Source organism: Amphiprion ocellaris, chromosome 16 (assembly GCF_022539595.1).
Source record: "Amphiprion ocellaris isolate individual 3 ecotype Okinawa chromosome 16, ASM2253959v1, whole genome shotgun sequence".
Classification (NCBI taxonomy): domain Eukaryota; kingdom Metazoa; phylum Chordata; class Actinopteri; family Pomacentridae; genus Amphiprion; species Amphiprion ocellaris.
In genome coordinates, this window is record NC_072781.1 from 20,201,639 (window position 1) to 20,219,858 (window position 18,220).

At 40.4% G+C, this 18,220-nt stretch overlaps 1 protein-coding gene and 1 long non-coding RNA gene across 4 annotated transcripts; one reads left to right on the plus strand and one right to left on the minus strand.

Moving 5' to 3' along the window:
- Positions 1-244: 244 nt before the first annotated feature.
- On the plus strand, positions 245-9,375 carry LOC111563640 (steroid 17-alpha-hydroxylase/17,20 lyase). Of its 2 annotated transcripts, XM_023262804.3 has the most exons (8): positions 245-614; positions 712-850; positions 2,362-2,597; positions 3,125-3,211; positions 4,002-4,220; positions 5,382-5,551; positions 5,805-5,908; positions 7,142-9,375. In XM_023262804.3, exons 1-8 carry the CDS (start codon positions 300-302, stop codon positions 7,420-7,422), a joined length of 1,551 nt encoding a protein of 516 aa, XP_023118572.1. In that variant the 5' UTR covers positions 245-299; the 3' UTR covers positions 7,423-9,375. The 2 variants fall into 2 exon arrangements, with proteins under 2 accessions (XP_023118572.1, XP_035800618.1); XM_035944725.2 differs by lacking the exon at positions 3,125-3,211.
- LOC129350806 (uncharacterized) lies at positions 4,588-13,277 on the minus strand. 2 transcript variants are annotated; one of them, XR_008604325.1, is made up of 2 exons: positions 13,138-13,277; positions 4,588-7,391 (listed from the first exon to the last, which is right to left on the minus strand). It is a non-coding gene; the product is annotated as an uncharacterized LOC129350806 (long non-coding RNA). The 2 variants fall into 2 exon arrangements; XR_008604326.1 differs by having other exon boundaries at positions 4,588-12,649.
- Between the last annotated feature and the right edge of the window lie 4,943 nt (positions 13,278-18,220).

Sequence of the window (18,220 nt, forward strand, 5' to 3'; positions counted from 1 at the left end):
AACTTATCACATATGTTGTGTACACAGAAAAATTATATTAAATCAACAGGTAAAGTACAAGTAAAACAACATCCTTTATAATGTTTTGCTACAATTTTCTGCAAGGATTCAGTGAGTCAAGTGGTATCTTATCTTATTCGAACTGGTGCAGCCTTAAATATTCAAAGTCAAGGATTTGGCATTGAAGTTGTTGTATAAAAAGCCCTGCAGCAGCTCAGGGCCTTCCTGCACAGCTCCTCTCTGGGCTGCTTGGGACTGCACTGCATCATATCCCTAAGTCAGGTCCCTCTGATAGGAATATGGCTTTGTTTCTGTGTCTCTGTGTGTTTATGGCTATGGGGTTGACTTTGATAGCATGGCAGCTGAAACTCAGGATGTCCACACATGGCCCCCGGGAGCCACCCTGCCTCCCAGCACTACCCCTGATTGGCAGTCTGCTGAGTTTGCAAAGCCCACACCCTCCTCATGTGCTTTTCAAAGAGCTACAGCTGAAATACGGACAGACATACTCTCTAAAGATGGGCTGCCACAATGTCATCATCGTCAACCAGTACGTGCACGCCAAAGAAGTCCTGCTGAAAAAGGGAAAGACATTTGCAGGAAGACCCAGAACTGTGGGTATACCCCTTCTTTAATATCTTCTGTTTCTTTTTAGCAGCAATAGTCGTTTCAGTTTGTTTGTTTTCGATCCCTGTGCTGTGTGTGATGAAGGTAACCACAGATGTTCTAACCAGAGCTGGCAAAGACATCGCATTCGGGGACTACAGTGCTACTTGGAGGTTCCACAGGAAAATAGTCCATGGAGCTCTGTGCGTGTTTGGAGAAGGTTCAGCCTCCATTGAGAAGATCGGTGAGTACAGTTCTCTCTACACTCGTTATGTTTCTTCATTTAACATAAGTGATTACCCAAAGGTATTCAGTGTAATGTCACAGAAATCTAAGGAAATTACATCTGGGAAGGCAAAACCATTTTTCTTTGTCATTTCGTTGAAGGATGTTTCTCTTGAATGTAGGACATTGGCATGAGAAGACAAGTAGTGTGGGATAATGGAAATACTTTTATTATGTCCTTTTGTTTTAAACATCCTTGCTCACACATGGTTGTTCTAACTAAATTTGCATTAAGAAGAGTGTTTTGTCTGACTTACAGCTTAAAAAAGAAGCCATGCAATATTAGATATTTTTATTATGTAAAGTGATGCCAAAGAAAAGACCAAAATTTACAGTATGTTAGTGTATTATTATATTCCCCCCATTATATTCTGACTTACATCCTCTGAATGAACTTCAAACCCACGGATTCCTTTGGAGGATGAAAACTTTTCAGGATATTTTATAGTAATGTTCTTTGTCCAGCTCAGTAGCTGTTCAGTGGCTAGACTGTCAGGCAGTGCATTAGTTGGTAATTGGGGCTATAATGAATATATATTTTTATTTATTTATATATATATATATATATATATATATATATATATATATATATATATATATACATATACATATACATATACATATACATACACATACACATACACATACACATACACATACACATACACATACACATACATATACATATATATATATATATATATATATATATATATATATATATATATGTTGTGCCACTCAGTGCAACATTGAGGCTTACTAATATAAGATATATTGTACAGGGTGTCCCTAAATCTGGACACGTAGGAAATATCTATAATTTTTTTGCCTGCACAGATTAAATATCACAGAAATGTGTGAATGAGACAGAATTTCAGAGGTCCCAGCTGATTAAATTCTCACCCCCTGATGCATGCATGGTGTAGCTGATGCGGTTCAGAACAACAGTCTTGGGTTGCACAGAAATTCCTTTCTTCCTTTCTGACAGCTCAGCTAAGGCTCCTCTTTGCAAGGGAGCAAAATGTCCTTCTCTGGCCCTGATCGCACAGGGACAGTCTTCTCTGGTGTTTCTTTACTGCGCAGCTCTCTTTGATTGGGAGAGCTGGGCTGAATTTCAGGTTTCTGGGGGCTAAGTAGCTCTAGGAACTACACGGTGCCAGACCCCCCCGGCCTGTTCAATGGCCACGTCTGGCCCATGTACCTGCAACACAAGAACACTGTGTTGAATTTAATCTTGTCGAAAGATTAAATTCATCTGCTATTTTTCCATATGTCCGTCCTTCACATCCACTGAAAAATTAAACTCTTTCTTCTTAAGACAAAGTCATATTTCATCTGTGGATTCCTATATGTCCAGACCGTATGGACACCCTACTTTAAAGCACACATAATATATTGTAGAAATAAGTGAAGTAAATATTATGAACATGTCAGTCAGTGAAGATGCTCTGTTGCCTGTGTCCTGCTCAGTCTGTGCAGAGGCCCAGTCTCTGTGCTCCGTGCTGTCTGAGACAGCAGCTGTGGGACTGGCCCTGGATCTGTCTCCTGAGCTAACTCGGGCCGTCACCAACGTCATCTGTTCGCTCTGCTTCAACTCCTCCTACTGCCGAGGAGACCCAGAGTTTGAGGCCATGCTGCGCTACAGCCAAGGCATTGTGGACACTGTGGCTAAAGACAGTCTTGTGGACATCTTCCCCTGGTTACAGGTAGACAACACAAGACCACAAGAAGAGGCTAATTGAATGTGGGAAATGAAGCAATCAACAGGGAGACACAGGAACATACAGGAGATACAGGAAAACAATTAAAGGTGGATCATGCGTATTTTTAAACACCGCTGTGGTTATTTAGTGTGATTACTTGCCACTGCCTCACTGATATAAGATCACACTTGTTGTGTTGTGTCTTGTAACCACTGCTGAAAGAACACTGGAAGTGCTTTCATGACATAAAATCCTACGTCTCATTTTCTAGCAGCTTTACTGTTTATTGATTGAAATTAATTTAGTTTTCATTTTTTGATGTTTATACTGATCTCAATGCGTCTAATGCCAAAGCAAAAAGTAATATTTAAACCTAACATGACTATCAACTCAACTCTACATTCAAATTTGAGGGGAGAATTACAACATGCTGTTTACAGAGCTTCTAGTACTGATATTGATACTAATATGTCTAATTACATATTGTATATTTCTGTATAACAAATCAGTAACATGTGTCTCTGTTACAGATCTTTCCCAATGCAGACCTGCATCTTCTAAAACAGTGTGTTTCAATCAGAGACAAACTTCTACAGAAAAAATACGATGAACACAAGGTAGAGTCTATAATAATAAGCCCTAGGCTGTCACTAATGTAAGAAAGATGGTTAAGATCTAAGTGTATTGTACAGATCAGAATAAACAGGGAAACAGCGGGCAGTGAACACTTTTAGTTCATTCAAATGTATTCGTAGAAATACAAATTCGTAAAATAGTCTGAATTTTTTGTCTGTGCACATTTTAGTTGAAGATGCAGAATGGTAGTTTAGATTGCTGACAAAGACTCATTTGTAATAATAAGGTAACAATTATTTTAGCTGAAATGAAATTGAAATGTTTTTTAAAAGATTTTTTTTCCGGCTTCTAATGACATCTACCCAGCTGCTCATTTATCTGGTTCCTTTCTTAAATCCTCAAATAAACAATAACCCTTTTGTATCAGAACTTTATTGTTAGAAGTTTTGAAACCTGCAAAATAAAGCAGTAACATTGCATTAATCAACAACAGTTTAAAACAGTCAGACAAAAGGAGATCAACTGTGCAGTTCTACTCAGGAATCAAAAAGCATCATATCTCTCAGTTTTATTATTCAAGTAGACAAACAACAAATACCAGTATAATATTTGCCGTCATAATTAGGAACCCATTCAACCGAGCCTTCTCAGAATAATAATTCCTCTGCTTCCTAAGGGTATATGGCTGAGATGGTCATTATTAACAAAGACATACTACACTACAGCTGTTATTTATATATTTTTGCGTATTTGCTTGCCTAATCCAAACCCCATCAATACAGTAACATGTACACTGTGATTCCTGGACATTGACATGGTGTCTCTTCTCAGGCAGACTACAGCGACCATGTGCAGAGAGATCTGCTGGATGCTCTACTGAGAGCTAAACGCAGCGCTGAGAACAACAACACTGCAGAGATCAGTGCTGAGTCTGTGGGCCTCAGTGACGACCACCTCCTCATGACAGTGGGAGACATCTTTGGAGCCGGTGTAGAAACTACCACCACTGTGCTCAAATGGGCCATTACCTACCTCATCCATCACCCACAGGTGAGGCTGGAGCAGCAGCAGTATGTACAAGAGCTAGGCAGGGTTACTTTGAGTGTAAAGGAGGGTTATTTTCTCCATAATATATTGTCTATTTGGAAGAAATTTAATTTAATTCAATTCAATTTTTGTACTTTACACACATGTACCAACTGTAGTGTTTTACGTTGCAATTCCAGTGTAGTCCACTAGGTGCTACTCTGATTCTATTAAACATAATGGGCTAAGAAAGTTTTAGTTTTTTTCTCCACTAATTGATCTCAATTCTATTTTAATTTTAAAATCATTGTTCCTATTAATTGATATGAAGACATAAACAGAAACATGTTTACTACAGTGTCAGGTTGACTGATGCACACACACAATCAGAGGCTGTGGCAGCTGTGCTTTATTGCTACTATTTTTATGCCCCAGTGATTGATGAAAATCATGATCTACAATAATCCAGATTTCAAAGCATCTCTTTGGATCACAGATGTTCCATGATCAATCGCATTCCCACAAACAAAGTCAGCAGCTGTGATAAGTGGCATCAATGCCTCACTAATAAAATCAAAATATCCCACAAGCTGCTATAAAATTGCTACAAAGCAGCTGCAGGGAACATGCAGTTTGTCAGCATGAACTTCTTATAGGTCATTCTGTCTGCTTCTAAACTGTTCACTATTGACACAGGGTGAAAATAACATTTTTATACACTACTCTTCAAAAGTTTGGGGTCACCCAGGGAATTTCATGTTTTCCATGAAAACTCACACTTCTATTCATGTGCTAACATAATTACACAAGAGTTTGCTAATCATCAATTAGCCTTTCAGCACCATTAGCTAACACAATGTACCATTATAACACAGGAGTGATGACTGCTGGAAATGTTCCTCTGTACCCCTATGTAGATATTCCATTAAAAATCAGCCATTTGCAGCTAGAATATTCATTTACCACATTAAAAATGTCTAGACTGTATTTCTGATTAATTTAATGTTATCTTAATTTTTTTTAAAATGTAGTTTTTTTTCAATAATAAGGACATTTCTAAGTGACCCCAAACTTTTGAACAATAGTGTATATCAAAACCAAAAACAGAGAAACCTTTTCAAAGTCTTCAACAAATTGTGTCCCTGGTGTAGAATATATGGACCTTTTCTATTTGTGTGTATTTAGGTGCAGAGACGAATTCAGGATGAGCTGGACAGTAAGGTGGGAGAGGACCGGTCCCCCAAACTCAGTGACAGAGGCACTCTGCCCTACCTGGAGGCCACTATCAGGGAGGTGTTACGGATCCGCCCTGTGGCCCCCCTGTTCATCCCCCACGTGGCCCTTAATGACACCAGGTACACTCAATGCTGCCATGACACCTACTCAGGGCCGTTCACTGACATCCACCTCTGACAGGATGGAAACAATGCAAAAGCTCAATATGTGATCATTACACTGTGTTATGCCATAGTGACAAACTTATTCTGGAGAATTTGCTCATGGTTTGTAAGGTATTCTTCTCAGACACAGAGAAGAATTTTAAATCTGTAAATTTTAAATCTGAGAAAACTCTGTAACTGTGAGCTCCTCTTTCTATCTGCTCTGTAGCATCGGAGATTTCACAGTTAGAAAAGGAACTCGAGTCATCATCAACCTGTGGTCTCTGCACCATGATGAGAAGGAATGGAAAAATCCTGAGCTCTTTGACCCTGGTGAGATAAAACATCTGTCTGATGAGTCATATTTTATCCTGTCATTTATGGAGCCAGTAGATGTGTGTTTGATGGACAACGTCCATTAGGAGCCGTGACAGATAAGCTTTGTTTTACTGAGTTCAATAAAGGCTGATTAATGGGGATACAAAGGAATAAAGCATCTCTGGCTACTGTTACAGTTATCAAAGACGTGGCTATCACCCATCTGAGCCACTTTTATATACCGGGATTACTGGTCTAATGCAGTAAAACATATGTGAATCCTGACATGACTTACACTTTGAGTGACATGCAGAATATGTTGAGGAATTGATAGTTCACCTCAGTGCAACCAAAGACAATGGAATTTCATTTACAGTCTCACAATTCTGAAAAATAGTATTTAGCAGCAATGTTTCTCCTTATGTACAAAGATCCAGATCTCACACCATTGTCAGGTTCTTGCTTAAAGGGAATTGTTAAGTTTATAATATTTTAATATTGTTACTATGTGAAGTTCACTGAAATGACTCATGTTATCAATTAATGCTATATAAATAAAACTACATTGAACTATATCTCAACAAACGTCACCATAGATTCAGGAAACCTATGTTCTTTCATTTACATTCACCTCTATTGTTTTGGCATTTGACCAATACCTCAAATTCAAGACAAATGAAACCATAACTTTATGAATGATAGATACCACTATGTAGAAAAATAGTGATATCTGACTGATCAGGCATAACATTATGACCAACTGCCTAATATTTTGTTGGTCTCCTTTATGCTGCTGAAACTCCTCTGACCCAGTGGGGCATGGAAACAGGACCTCTGGGGATGTCCTGTGTCACCAGGATGGTGGCAGTGAATTCTGTGGGTCCTGTGGGTTGCAGGGTGGGACCTACCTAGATCAGGCTTATCCTGGATCATCCCACAGATCCTCAATAAGATTTTGATCTGGGGAGTGTTGGACCCAGGTGAACACCTTAGCTCTTGGCTCGTGTCCCTTGGGCCACTCCTGAGCAGTTTTTGCGGTGTGTCGGGGTGCATCGTCCTGCTGAGAATGGCAACTGGTTCCCAGCAGAATGTTGCATTATAACAAGATGATCGATGTTATTGACTTCACCTGTCAGTGGTCATAATGTTGTGGCTGATCAGTGTATGTTCTCAATACATGAGAAGCTTACTTCAGTGATCATCTGCACTGGTGTCCATCAGGCAAACCCAGCTGTTCTTGTTCTGTAGGCAGGTTCTTGGACAATGAAGGCACAGGTCTGATCATCCCATCGTCCAGCTACCTTCCATTTGGTGCTGGGGTCAGAGTATGTTTAGGTGAGGCCTTGGCTAAGATGGAGCTCTTCCTCTTCCTGTCCTGGATCCTGCAGCGCTTCACTCTCTCTGTCCCACCAGGCCACGCTCTGCCCAGCCTAGAGGGCAAGTTTGGTGTGGTCCTCCAGCCAGCCAAGTACAAAGTGAACGCCACACCCAGACCAGGCTGGGAGAGACACAAGTGCCAGGCATGTTGAGAGTTACACCCCAAGTCTCCACAACAGTGGTTGTCAGTTGTGATCTCAGAGCATGTTTTTTAATGTAACATACACTATCGTTCAAAAATTTCGGGTCACTTAGAAATGCCTACATTTTTGAAAGAGAAACAGTTGTTTTCAATGAAGACAACGTTAATCAGAAATCCAGTCTAGACATTCTTAATGTGGTAAATGACTATTCTAGCTGGAAATGGCTACATAGGGGTACAGAGGGACATTTCCAACAACCATCACTCCTGTGTTCTAATGCTACATTGTGTTAGCTAATGGTGTTGAAAGGCTAGTTGATGATTAGGAAACCCTTGTGCATGTATGTTAGCACATGAATAAAAGTGTGAGTTTTCATGGAAAACATGAAATTGCCTGGGTGAGCCCAGACTTTTGAACGATAGTGTATGTCGCCAGCTAGGAGATCAAACATGCAACAGTGCAATGGATCTATGAACATTTCTTTATTTTCTATTATTTTTTTGCCATTATTGTTATTGTTTCTTTGCAATGTAATAGTCTCTACTAACAGCTCCTAACATCATTTATAAAATAAAATCTGATTTGTGGTATGCAGTAATTGTACACGTTATCTCTGTTGTCATGAAGTACTTTACATAAGAATCTAGGATTGGATGAGAGACTACAGTTTAATACATTGATTCTGCAGGTAAGAGTGATTTAACAGATATTCACATTACTATTGTCCTATAATGTAGACAATCTCAGATTATATGACAAAAGAGCTTGTTGCACAATGGGTGGCTCTAGAAGATCACATTACACAACATTCTCTCAGAGATTCATATTTCTTAGACTTTTGATCAAACATTATTATTAACAGTTATTTAAATGAAAACATGCCAGAAGTTTACATCTCAGTGTATCTACAACTAATTGTTGCAGCTAGAGCAGAGTTACAACCAGACCCTGTTGCCTAAAGTTGTGAATACCTAAGTTTTGATATGTAACATTTAACACATACTTTGCACTTTGTAGGCCTTTCTAATCTTTTAAAATGTAAAATATTTTTAAAAAAGTAACTGCAAATGTTGGAAATGTACATGCAAAAATATTTGACTTTTTAATGTAGTGCAGAGTTTTATAAAGCATACTTAAAGTCAAAGTAGTTAAGTATTTTGAAAACTGCAACTAAGTACAGTACTTGAGCATGCACTCTGTTACATTACCCCCACTAGGTCACATGGGACATTCAGCATAAAGTTTATAGCATTAATTCCATCAGTGCAAAAGAGTCATGTCAGGCTATGTACCACTCTACTGCTCTTAATCATTGATTGTTTTTAAAATGATGCTTTCATTCCATTTGTTTCTACTTTACTGTTCTCTCATTTGTTGAGATGCTGCCTTTAAAAAATGTAAGTCCTGGTTGTTGAGAGGTGGGCCTCCGTGGATCAAACAAATTTTTCAGGCACATCACACAGACACCTACAGATCTGTAATTGAGATCAGGGGAATTTGGTGGCAAAATCAACATGTTGAACTCTATTATGCCCCTAAAACCATTCCCAAAGCAGTATGTGTTATCCCACTGCAAGAGTAAACTGCCGCCAGTGGTTGCAGTGAAGGAGTGTACATGATCTGTAACAATGTGTTATCACATTGGTCGAAGTTACATCCACGTGAATGCCAGAAATTAAGGTTTCCCAACATTGCCCAGGGCATCACACTGTACCTACCAGTTGTGCACATGGTGTTACAGAGTATTTAAATTCATCAAACTAGGCTACTTCTATCATTGTTCCTTGATCCAGTTCTGATTCTCATAGGCGTTATTGGCAGTGGACAGGAGTCAGCATGGGCATTCTGTACAAAGCAAGCTGCAACGCACTCTGTTCTGACTTTTTAATTATAGCAACATTGGGTTTTGTTTTGTTTGTTTGTCTGTTTACCAATTTGTGATAAAGTAATTCTTCTGCGGGATTAAGCATATTGTCTTGTCTTTGCACACCAAACACATCAGTGACCCTTGGCTATCCATAACCCTGTCACTTGTTCCCTGGTTGTCTATCCTTGGATCACTTTTGGAAGCTACTAACCACTGGACACCTGGAACACCCCACACACCCCTGCTATTCTGGAGATAGTCTGACCCATGTAGCTATCACAGTTTGATCCTTGTCAAAGTCACCCAGATCTGCTAATCATTTCTCCTGTTTCTAAAACGTGAAATTCATGAACTGACTGCTTACTTCCTGCCGAATACAGTTGTGAACAAAAGTACACTTGTAAAGACCACGTATATCATGGCAGGCTTAAGTTTCCAGTGATTCCAATAACGGTGAATTTTTTATGATGGACCCATTTAAACAAATGCATCTTTTCTGAAAAAAACAATCGTACATTTTGTTTGTTTATAGATTTATTTTTGTATGTAGGTCTTCTGGAAATATGACACAATCTCCTGGGTCAAAAATATAGATAGAGTTACTTGAATTTTCAGTTTGGGTGATCTAGAAAGCTGTGTTAATCTAATTGTCTTTGTGGCATGAACTCTTAACTTCTTGTGAGTGATTTTGATTGACGACAGCTGTTGACTTCTCTGAGACAATTTAAATTGGCCCATTTGATATGCACTTTAGACTCTGCTCCCAAACACTATAATGGGAAAGTCTGAGGAGCTCAGCAAAGATCTGAAAAAGCAAATTAGTGACTTCAACAAGTCAGGACAGTCACTTGGAGCCACAGATCCCAAACCATCTGTGCAAACAGTTGTTTGTAAGTATAAAGTGCTTGGCACAGTTGTGGTTTCACTGCTACGATTAGGAAGAAAACAAACTACCTGCTGCTGAGTAATAATGTATCAGGATGTCAAGAGTCAGCCAAGAATCACTAAAAAGCAAGTCTGCAATGAATTAGCAGCTTCTGGAACACAGATGTCAGTTTCCACAGTCGAGTGTGTTTTATATTGCCATGGGCTGAGAGACTACTGTGCAAGAAAGAAGCTCTTCCTGTAGAAACAAATCCTCCAGGCTAGACTGGAGTTTACTGTTGATCACATGGACAAACAAAAAGGCCTTCTGGAGGAAAGTTCTGTGATCAGACGAAACAAAAATTGAGCTATTTGGCCACAATGATCAGAAATATGTCTGGAGGAGAGAAGATGAGGCCTTTAACCCAAAGAACACCAAACCTACCGTCAAGAATGGTGGTGGTAATATTATGCTCTGGGCCTGTTTTGCTGTCAGTGGAACTGGTGCTTTACACAAAGTAAATGGGAAAAAAGAGAAGGAGGACCACTTCTACATTCTTCAGGAAAACCTATCATCAGCAAGAACGTTGGGTCGTGGACTCAGTTGGGTTTTTAAATCAGGCTAGAATTATGGTTTTAGACTGGCATCCCAAAAGTCCTGACTTAAACCCCATCAAGAACTTGTGAATTGAGATGAAAAAGCAAGTCTGTATCAGAAAGCCAACAAATTTAGTTTAACTGTAATCATTCTGCCAAGAGGAGTGGTCAAAGATACAACCAGAAGCTTGTAGATGGCTTCCAAAGGCACTTAGTTGAGGTCAAAATGGTCAAGGGTTTTAACTGTCCAGAGGATTTCCAGAGGATCTATAATAAATCTGAGAACACGTGCTTCAATCATTAAATTAAATCATCATTAAAAATATGTTTTGTAGGAGTCAGTAGAAATTCAAGCCTGACATTTTGTACATGTGGGATGGATGTGGAAACTTTTGTTCACAACTGTATTTTCCATCTCTTTGACAGGCATCACTACAACATATTATTCACTTCAATAGTTTTAAATTTATGTCTGAGTGATTTGGGGAAAAGGCCTGTTTTCAGTCTGTGCAGGAATGTTGTGTGCATGGTTAATAGAGGGCTCTCCCACTGTTAAAGGCATTAAGCTTGTTGATACACAGGGTGCCACAATATTCTGTAGAACTCATTCATCTTAAAGGCAGAAATGCATGATAATCTTTGATAATATGCAACAGATTTTTTTTTGTTGCACATAAACCACCAGCCAAAAGTTTTGGAACACCCCAACTTTTTCAATTTTTTTATTGGAAATTACACGTTAATGTCTCATTGTGTTCTGAAATGAAAGCATAGAACAAACAAATGAGCCTATCAGGCAAGCTGTTGACTCTCAGAAACTTGTCTTCTGATTCTGTTGTGACTTTGAGTTTTCCAGACCTCTTTCTGTCAGAGAAAACTAAACTCACTGACCCCTTGACTTTCTTCACAATTTCTCTGTAGGAAAGACTTACATTTATGTGTTATGATGGTCTGTCTCTCTTCTATTGCCTTTTCCTCAACATTTTTATAGCAACACACTACTTTCTGCAGTATAATACTGTTCAAATAATGCTCTCGTGGGTATGGTGCCAGGTGTGTTCCAATACTACTTTTATACTACTTTTATACAGACAGAAGGGGTTGGAAGTAATCAAGAAAAGTTGGGACACTTGTAGGATTTGGTAGCACCAACTTTCAATGGTTGATCAACCTCCATTGCTGCAGAACAGCTTTATGTTGTTAACCCATTTCTTGTTCCCTGAAAAAGGCCTTTTTGTATAATTCTGAAATGTACATTATTTTTCAGTTGTTCCCGGAAAAAGGCTATGGAGTCACAGGAGTGCCACAATAAAATAAAAATCTGTTAAAAAATAAGAAAATAAATGTGTAAATATAAAGAGGAATAAATAAATAAATAAATCTGTTAAAAATAAGGAAATAAATGTGTAAATATAAAGAGGAATAAATAAAAGAATAAATAAAAGAATAAATTAAAAGGTAAATTTTGTCTTTGCTTTTCCCCTTTCTCTTTTTTCTTTTTATTTTTCAATTTTGTCATTGTCTTTTCCTTTTGACATTGCCTTTTCCTTTTGACATTGTCTTTTCCATTTTGCCATTGCTTTTTCCTCAGTCCACCAAGTAAAAGCAATGACAAAAGCCTTTGCTTTTACTTGGTGGACTGAGCTGTCAATCAAATGGCTCTGGGAGGGGCTTTCTGTCCAGGGTGGGTAGTCAATACCATAGATATGAATAAGAATATGAATAAGAAGAGAGGAGCTGAATCTGCAGCATTATTTTTATTACTGGAAGGATGAGGAGGACATCAGTGCTACTCTTCCTCACAGTGATGAAGGAGAAAAGACTCTTCAAACAACCACAGCTGGATGTTCATATTCTCTGTAGTTCTCAGTCCATCACACTAGATGTTCCCAATGATCCAGACCAAGGCTGGAAGGAAAAGACCCTAACAGTGATGAAAAGCTCTACAAGGTTCTTTCATTCCAACTGCTGGAACATTAAATATAACTGTAGTGTTCATCATTACTTTGGTCATATTCTGGCAGTTTATTTTTCCAGTCTACACTGCAGGAATATGTACTACAACATGTGAATAAGTCATTAAAAAATGTTAACAACTAGAGAGTAGATTTAGTGTTTTCTCCAGTTTAACTTCAGAGACTCAGCAGATATTCAGGACTACTGACAACACAGAACCTTAACCTTACTGTTTTAAGACGGAGTACCTAGCTCGGTTAGCATTGCTGATTCACATTAAAGCTAATATTTACTGGATGCTAACTCTCTTCTCTGGTCAACACACACACAAATAAACTCCATCGACATCTGCAGTGTATGGTACAAATGATATCTGACACTACAGGTGTATATAAAGTGCATTAAACCCGGCACCAATAAGAAAATAAACATTAACTTACCGAACTACCAGAGCCCTTTCAGTTTCTGCTGGTAGAAACAGCCGAAGCACCACGGTGACATCACTTGACTTCAGCTGTGCTAGGAGCTGGCGTCAGGCAGGAATCCTGTGACCGGGTATTGACTAACCACCCTGGACAGAAAGCCCCGCCATTTAATTGACAGCTCAGTCCACCAAGTAAAAGCAAAGACTTTTGTCATTGCTTTACTTGGTGGACTGAGGAAAACGCAATGGGCGTTTAACGCTTGGGCGTTGGAAAGGATTCTGATTGGACAGGGAGTGGACGTGACTATCCCTGTTTACCGGAAGAAAACAAACTCCGTTTGCCGCGGCATTTCTTTTCCCCAACAACATGGAGGAACAACTAATAAGCACGCTTTTCGCTTTGCTTTTTTTGTCGTTGTGCAACAGCAACTCGACAATGGCGTACTACTTTTGTTGCGTCACTTGAAAAGGAGAAGAGAGAATACCTGAGAAGGGAGGCAGACGACCAAGCTGTGTACGTCGCTACGTCATCGCTACGTGAGGAGCCAAGCATGCGCAGAATGACCGGAATTAACTAAAGCGGAATTAACTGTATACATGAATAGAACGTACACAGGAATTAGTTTATTCGGAATTAACATCGGAATAAACCAGGTAGTTTATTCGGAATTAAGTTTATTCGGAATTAACTTTTTAATTCGGAATTGTGTTTACAAGGAGATTTTAAAGCGGAATTAACTTTAATTCCAAATTAAAGAGGAATTAAAGGTCTCATGTAAACATGGCAACTGTGTTACTCCAAAAACACACTGCTGTCCCTCCGTGCTATGGGAGCAGCCCCTCCGGCTGATCTGCCCGATGATGTGAAAATACATCCGGCTAGAGGCAGACAACGGCGGAGAGGCAGAAGAGGGAGAATATGGCAGCGTCTCCGCCAGAGAGGGAACAGACCACCTCTGCCCAGCCTGTTACTCAGCAACGTCAGATCGCTGAAGAGCAAGATGGAGGAGCTCCGTGCTAAGAGCAAGGTTTGCTTCGAGTACAGGGAATCAAGCGTGATGGTGTTCACAGAAACCTGGCTACATCGAGATATTCCAGACTCTCTCATTGAGCTGGAGGGTTTCTCTCTCATCCTAGAAGACAGAACAGAGCTGTCAGGGAAGAGCCGAGGGGGCGGGGTCTGTCTGTTTGTGAATGACAGCTGGTGCAGGAATTACACTGTGAGAGAGACTGTATGCACGGCTGATGTAGAACTACTATGCCTGTCGCTGAGACCCTTCTATCTTCTGAGAGAGTTTGGAAATGTTCTAATATGTGCTGTGTATATGTTCCTCCCAGCGGAAACGCAGCTGGAGCTGCTATCCAAATAGCAGACTGTGTTCATCAACAGCTACAACGCACTCCCGGAGCCCCGATTGTGATTCTTGGGGATTTTATCCATTGCAAGCTGGAACTACCTCTCCCTGGATTCGAGCAATATGTGACATGTGATACACAACATAACAGAGTTTTAGATAAATGTTACGGAAACATAAAAAACGCATACACTGCAAAATCACTGCCCCCACTGTCAAACTCTGACCATAACACTGTCCAGTTAATTCCAATTTATAAAGCTGTCTTTAAAAGGAGCAAGCCACAGACTAAGACAGTGCGAGTGTGGGACAAGGACAGCATAGAGACACTCAAAGGATCTTTCCTCTGCACAGACTGGGACATCTTTTCTAATTTGGAGATTGATGAGGCCACTGAAGTAATAACAGACTACATCAGGGGTATTCATAACACTTTTACATTTTTTCCCCTGTCTTGTTACTCCCCTTATATCCCATGCTGCTTAATGGGAGAACTGAGCTGCAGTTTGCCCTGCCAATATTTTTTGAATTTTGTATTTTGAATTGTGGTCTGAATGGTGTCAGGGCCATTCTCAAACACATTTGGAGCTCATTGGTCAGTCTGGAACGATATTCCGTTTTGATTATGTTCATAGTTGAGAAAGGTGCCTCCAGCTGTATGTTGAGCCAAACATGGTCAGCATGTGCAGGACTATTTCCCTCTCGGTGTCGCTTCATTCATTTCCCTTTTTTGTCTGTCCCTCACAGGGGTGCAGCTTATAGGGGGGCTCCAAGCCAAACAGGTTGGGAACCACTGGGGGGCTATCCCAGCTGACTCGGGCGAAGGCAGGGGACACCCTAGACAGGTCGCCAGTCTGTCGCAGGGCGACAGAGACAAACAATCACTCTCACATTCACACCTACGGGCAATTTAGAATGATCAATTAACCTCAGCATATTTTTGGACTGTGGGAGGAAGCCGGAGTACCTGGAGAAAACCCACGCATGCACAGGGAGAACATGCAAACTCCATGCAGAAAGATCCCGGGAAAGCTGGGACGCGAACCAGGGATCTTCTCACTGCAAGGCAAAAGTGCTAACCACTACACCACTGTGCAGCCCACAATAAAATATAAATCTGTTAAAAATAAGGAAATAAATGTGTAAATAAAAAGAGGAATAAATAAATAAATAAATCTGTTAAAAAATAAGGAAATAAATGTGTAAATATAAAGAGGAATAAATAGAAGAATAAATAAATAAAAAGGTAAATTTTGTCTTTGTTCAATTCAAATCAATTCAATGTACTTTATTGTCCCATTTGGGGAAATTTATCTTGGACTCAAAAACTGTGCCATCAATGCCATCTCAACAACTACAAAACAGTATTTTACATATCCCAAACATTACACAAAGCACATATACTATATTGCCAAAAGTATTCGCTCACCCATCCAAATAATCAGAATCAGGTGTTCCAATCACTTCCATGGCCACAGGTGTATAAAATCAAGCACCTAGGCATGCAGACTGCTTTTACAAACATTTGTGAAAGAATGGCTCGCTCTCAGGAGCTCAGTGAATTCCAGCGTGGAACTGTGATAGGGTGCCACCTGTGCAACAAATCCAGTCGTGACATTTCTTCGCTCCTAAATATTCCACAGTCCACTGTCAGCTGTATTATAAGAAAGTGGAAGTGTGTGAGAACGACAGCAACTCAGCCACCAAGTGGTAGGCCACGTAAACTGACAGAGCGGGGTCAGCGGATGCTGAGGCGCATAGTGCCAAGAGGTCGCCAACTTTCTGCAGGGTCAATCGCTACAGACCTTCAAACTTCATGTGGCCTTCAGATTAGCTCAAGAACAGTGTGCAGAGAGCTTCATGGCCGAGCAGCTGCATCCAAGCCGTACATCACCAAGTGCAATGTAAAGCGTGAGATGCAGTGGTGTAAAGCACGCCACCACTGGACTCTAGAACAGTGGAGACGTGCTCTCAGGAGTGACGAATCACGCTTCTCCATCTGGCAATCTGATGGACGAGTCTGGGTTTGGCGGTTGCCAGGAGAACGATACTTGTCGGACTGCATTGTGCCAAGTGTAAAGTTTGGTGGAGGGGGGATTATGGTATGGGTTTGTTTTTCAGGAGCTGGGCTTGGCCCCTTAGTTCCAGTGAAAGAAACTCTGAATGCTTCAGCATACCAAGACATTTTGGACAATTCCATGCTCCCAACTTTGTGGGAACAGTTTGGAGCTGGCCCCTTCCTCTTCCAACATGACTGTGCACCAGTGCACAAAGCAAGGTCCATAAAGACATGGATGACAGAGTCTGGTGTGGATGAACTTGACTGGCCTGCACAGAGTCTTGACCTCAACCCGACAGAACACCTTTGGGATGATTAGAGCGGAGACTGAGAGCCAGGCCTTCTCGTCCAACATCAATGTGTGACCTCACAAATGCGCTTCTGGAAGACTGGTCAAAAATTCCCATAAACATACTCCTAAACCTTGTGGACAGCCTTCCCAGAAGAGTTGAAGCTGTTATACCTGCAAAGGGTGGACCGACGTCATATTGTGTATATTACTATGTATTAGGAATGGGATGTCACTTACGTTCATATGCGAGTCAAGGCAGGTGAGCGAATACTTTTGGCAATATAGTGTATATTTGAGTTGAAAAACCATGATTTTCTTTTAGCCTAGTAACAATATTATATAACTCTTCCAGTTGGGACCGCTTTCAGAGTGGTTTCACCTATCATACCTGCCTGTCCTAATATTGGCCATGAATACAAAAAAAAGTGATTTCAATAATTTTTTCTCATAAAGTATGCCTCTGACTGGCACCTACACTAGAATTTTAAAGCTCCTTTTGTGCAAATAACAGGGAAAAAAAATCTGCCTGTTAGAGAGAAAAAAGATTTTGTGGTTGTGGGACATCTGAGTAGACAGGAAAACTGACATTTTTTGACCAAATTTACACCATTATATAACTGGTTTGTATCAAAGCATGGTTGTAACATTGAAGTAGTGATGGTGAAATCGAAACTTCATGAAGCAGTGAACCATTTTGACACAACTGCTTCAAGAATGACACACTGCTTCGAAGCATTTGACAAAACCAGAAGAGTGACATCTGCTGGCTCTGTGTCAGAACCGCATCAAAGTGGAAAAAATTGAAAAAGCCTCAGAACTGCTGGTCTCACACTGCTTTGTACTTGCAATGAATGTTTTAAAACGGAATATATGTTTGTTTGCATGCATGTATATATGTTCTTGTATATAAACATATATATTTAAATGTGTGTGTGTGTGTGTGTGTGTGTGTGTGTATAGATATACATACATATGGTGTGTATAGAGGTACTGGGGGACAGGAAGGTGCTTGTGCTACTTTGTGTGGGACTCTAGTATTATGTGATGTGGAAGTGAATGGTAGTGCTTCTACAACTTTGCCATTGTGGCAGTATAAATGGGTTGTAAACCAGGGAGTGCATGGTTTCCGTCTGTTTCTTTTGTGGCTGACGACCTCTCCAGCTTTGGAGAAGACCCGCTCACATGGCACAGATGGCAAAGATATGTGGAGATATCTTTTGGCCATCCTGAAGAGGTTTGGATACAGTTTGACGTGATGCCCAGTAACCCTCTTTTCGACCGGGGTGGAGCCCGTTCGGAGTCGGAGCCGGCGCCCGACTTGGCGCCGGTTTTTTGTGTTTCGACCACCGGAGCTGCGGCTCCGGGCTCCAAAAACTGGGGCCGTTTCGGGCAC

Coding starts and splice junctions, on each gene's coding strand:
- LOC111563640 (XM_023262804.3), top strand. CDS start 300: ATGGCTTTGTTTCTGTGTCTCTGTGTGTTTATGGCTATGGGGTTGACT. Junction 2,598..3,124: donor ACATCTTCCCCTGGTTACAG/GTAGACAACACA, acceptor TCTCTGTTACAG/ATCTTTCCCAATGCAGACCT. Junction 5,552..5,804: donor GTGGCCCTTAATGACACCAG/GTACACTCAATG, acceptor TCTGCTCTGTAG/CATCGGAGATTTCACAGTTA.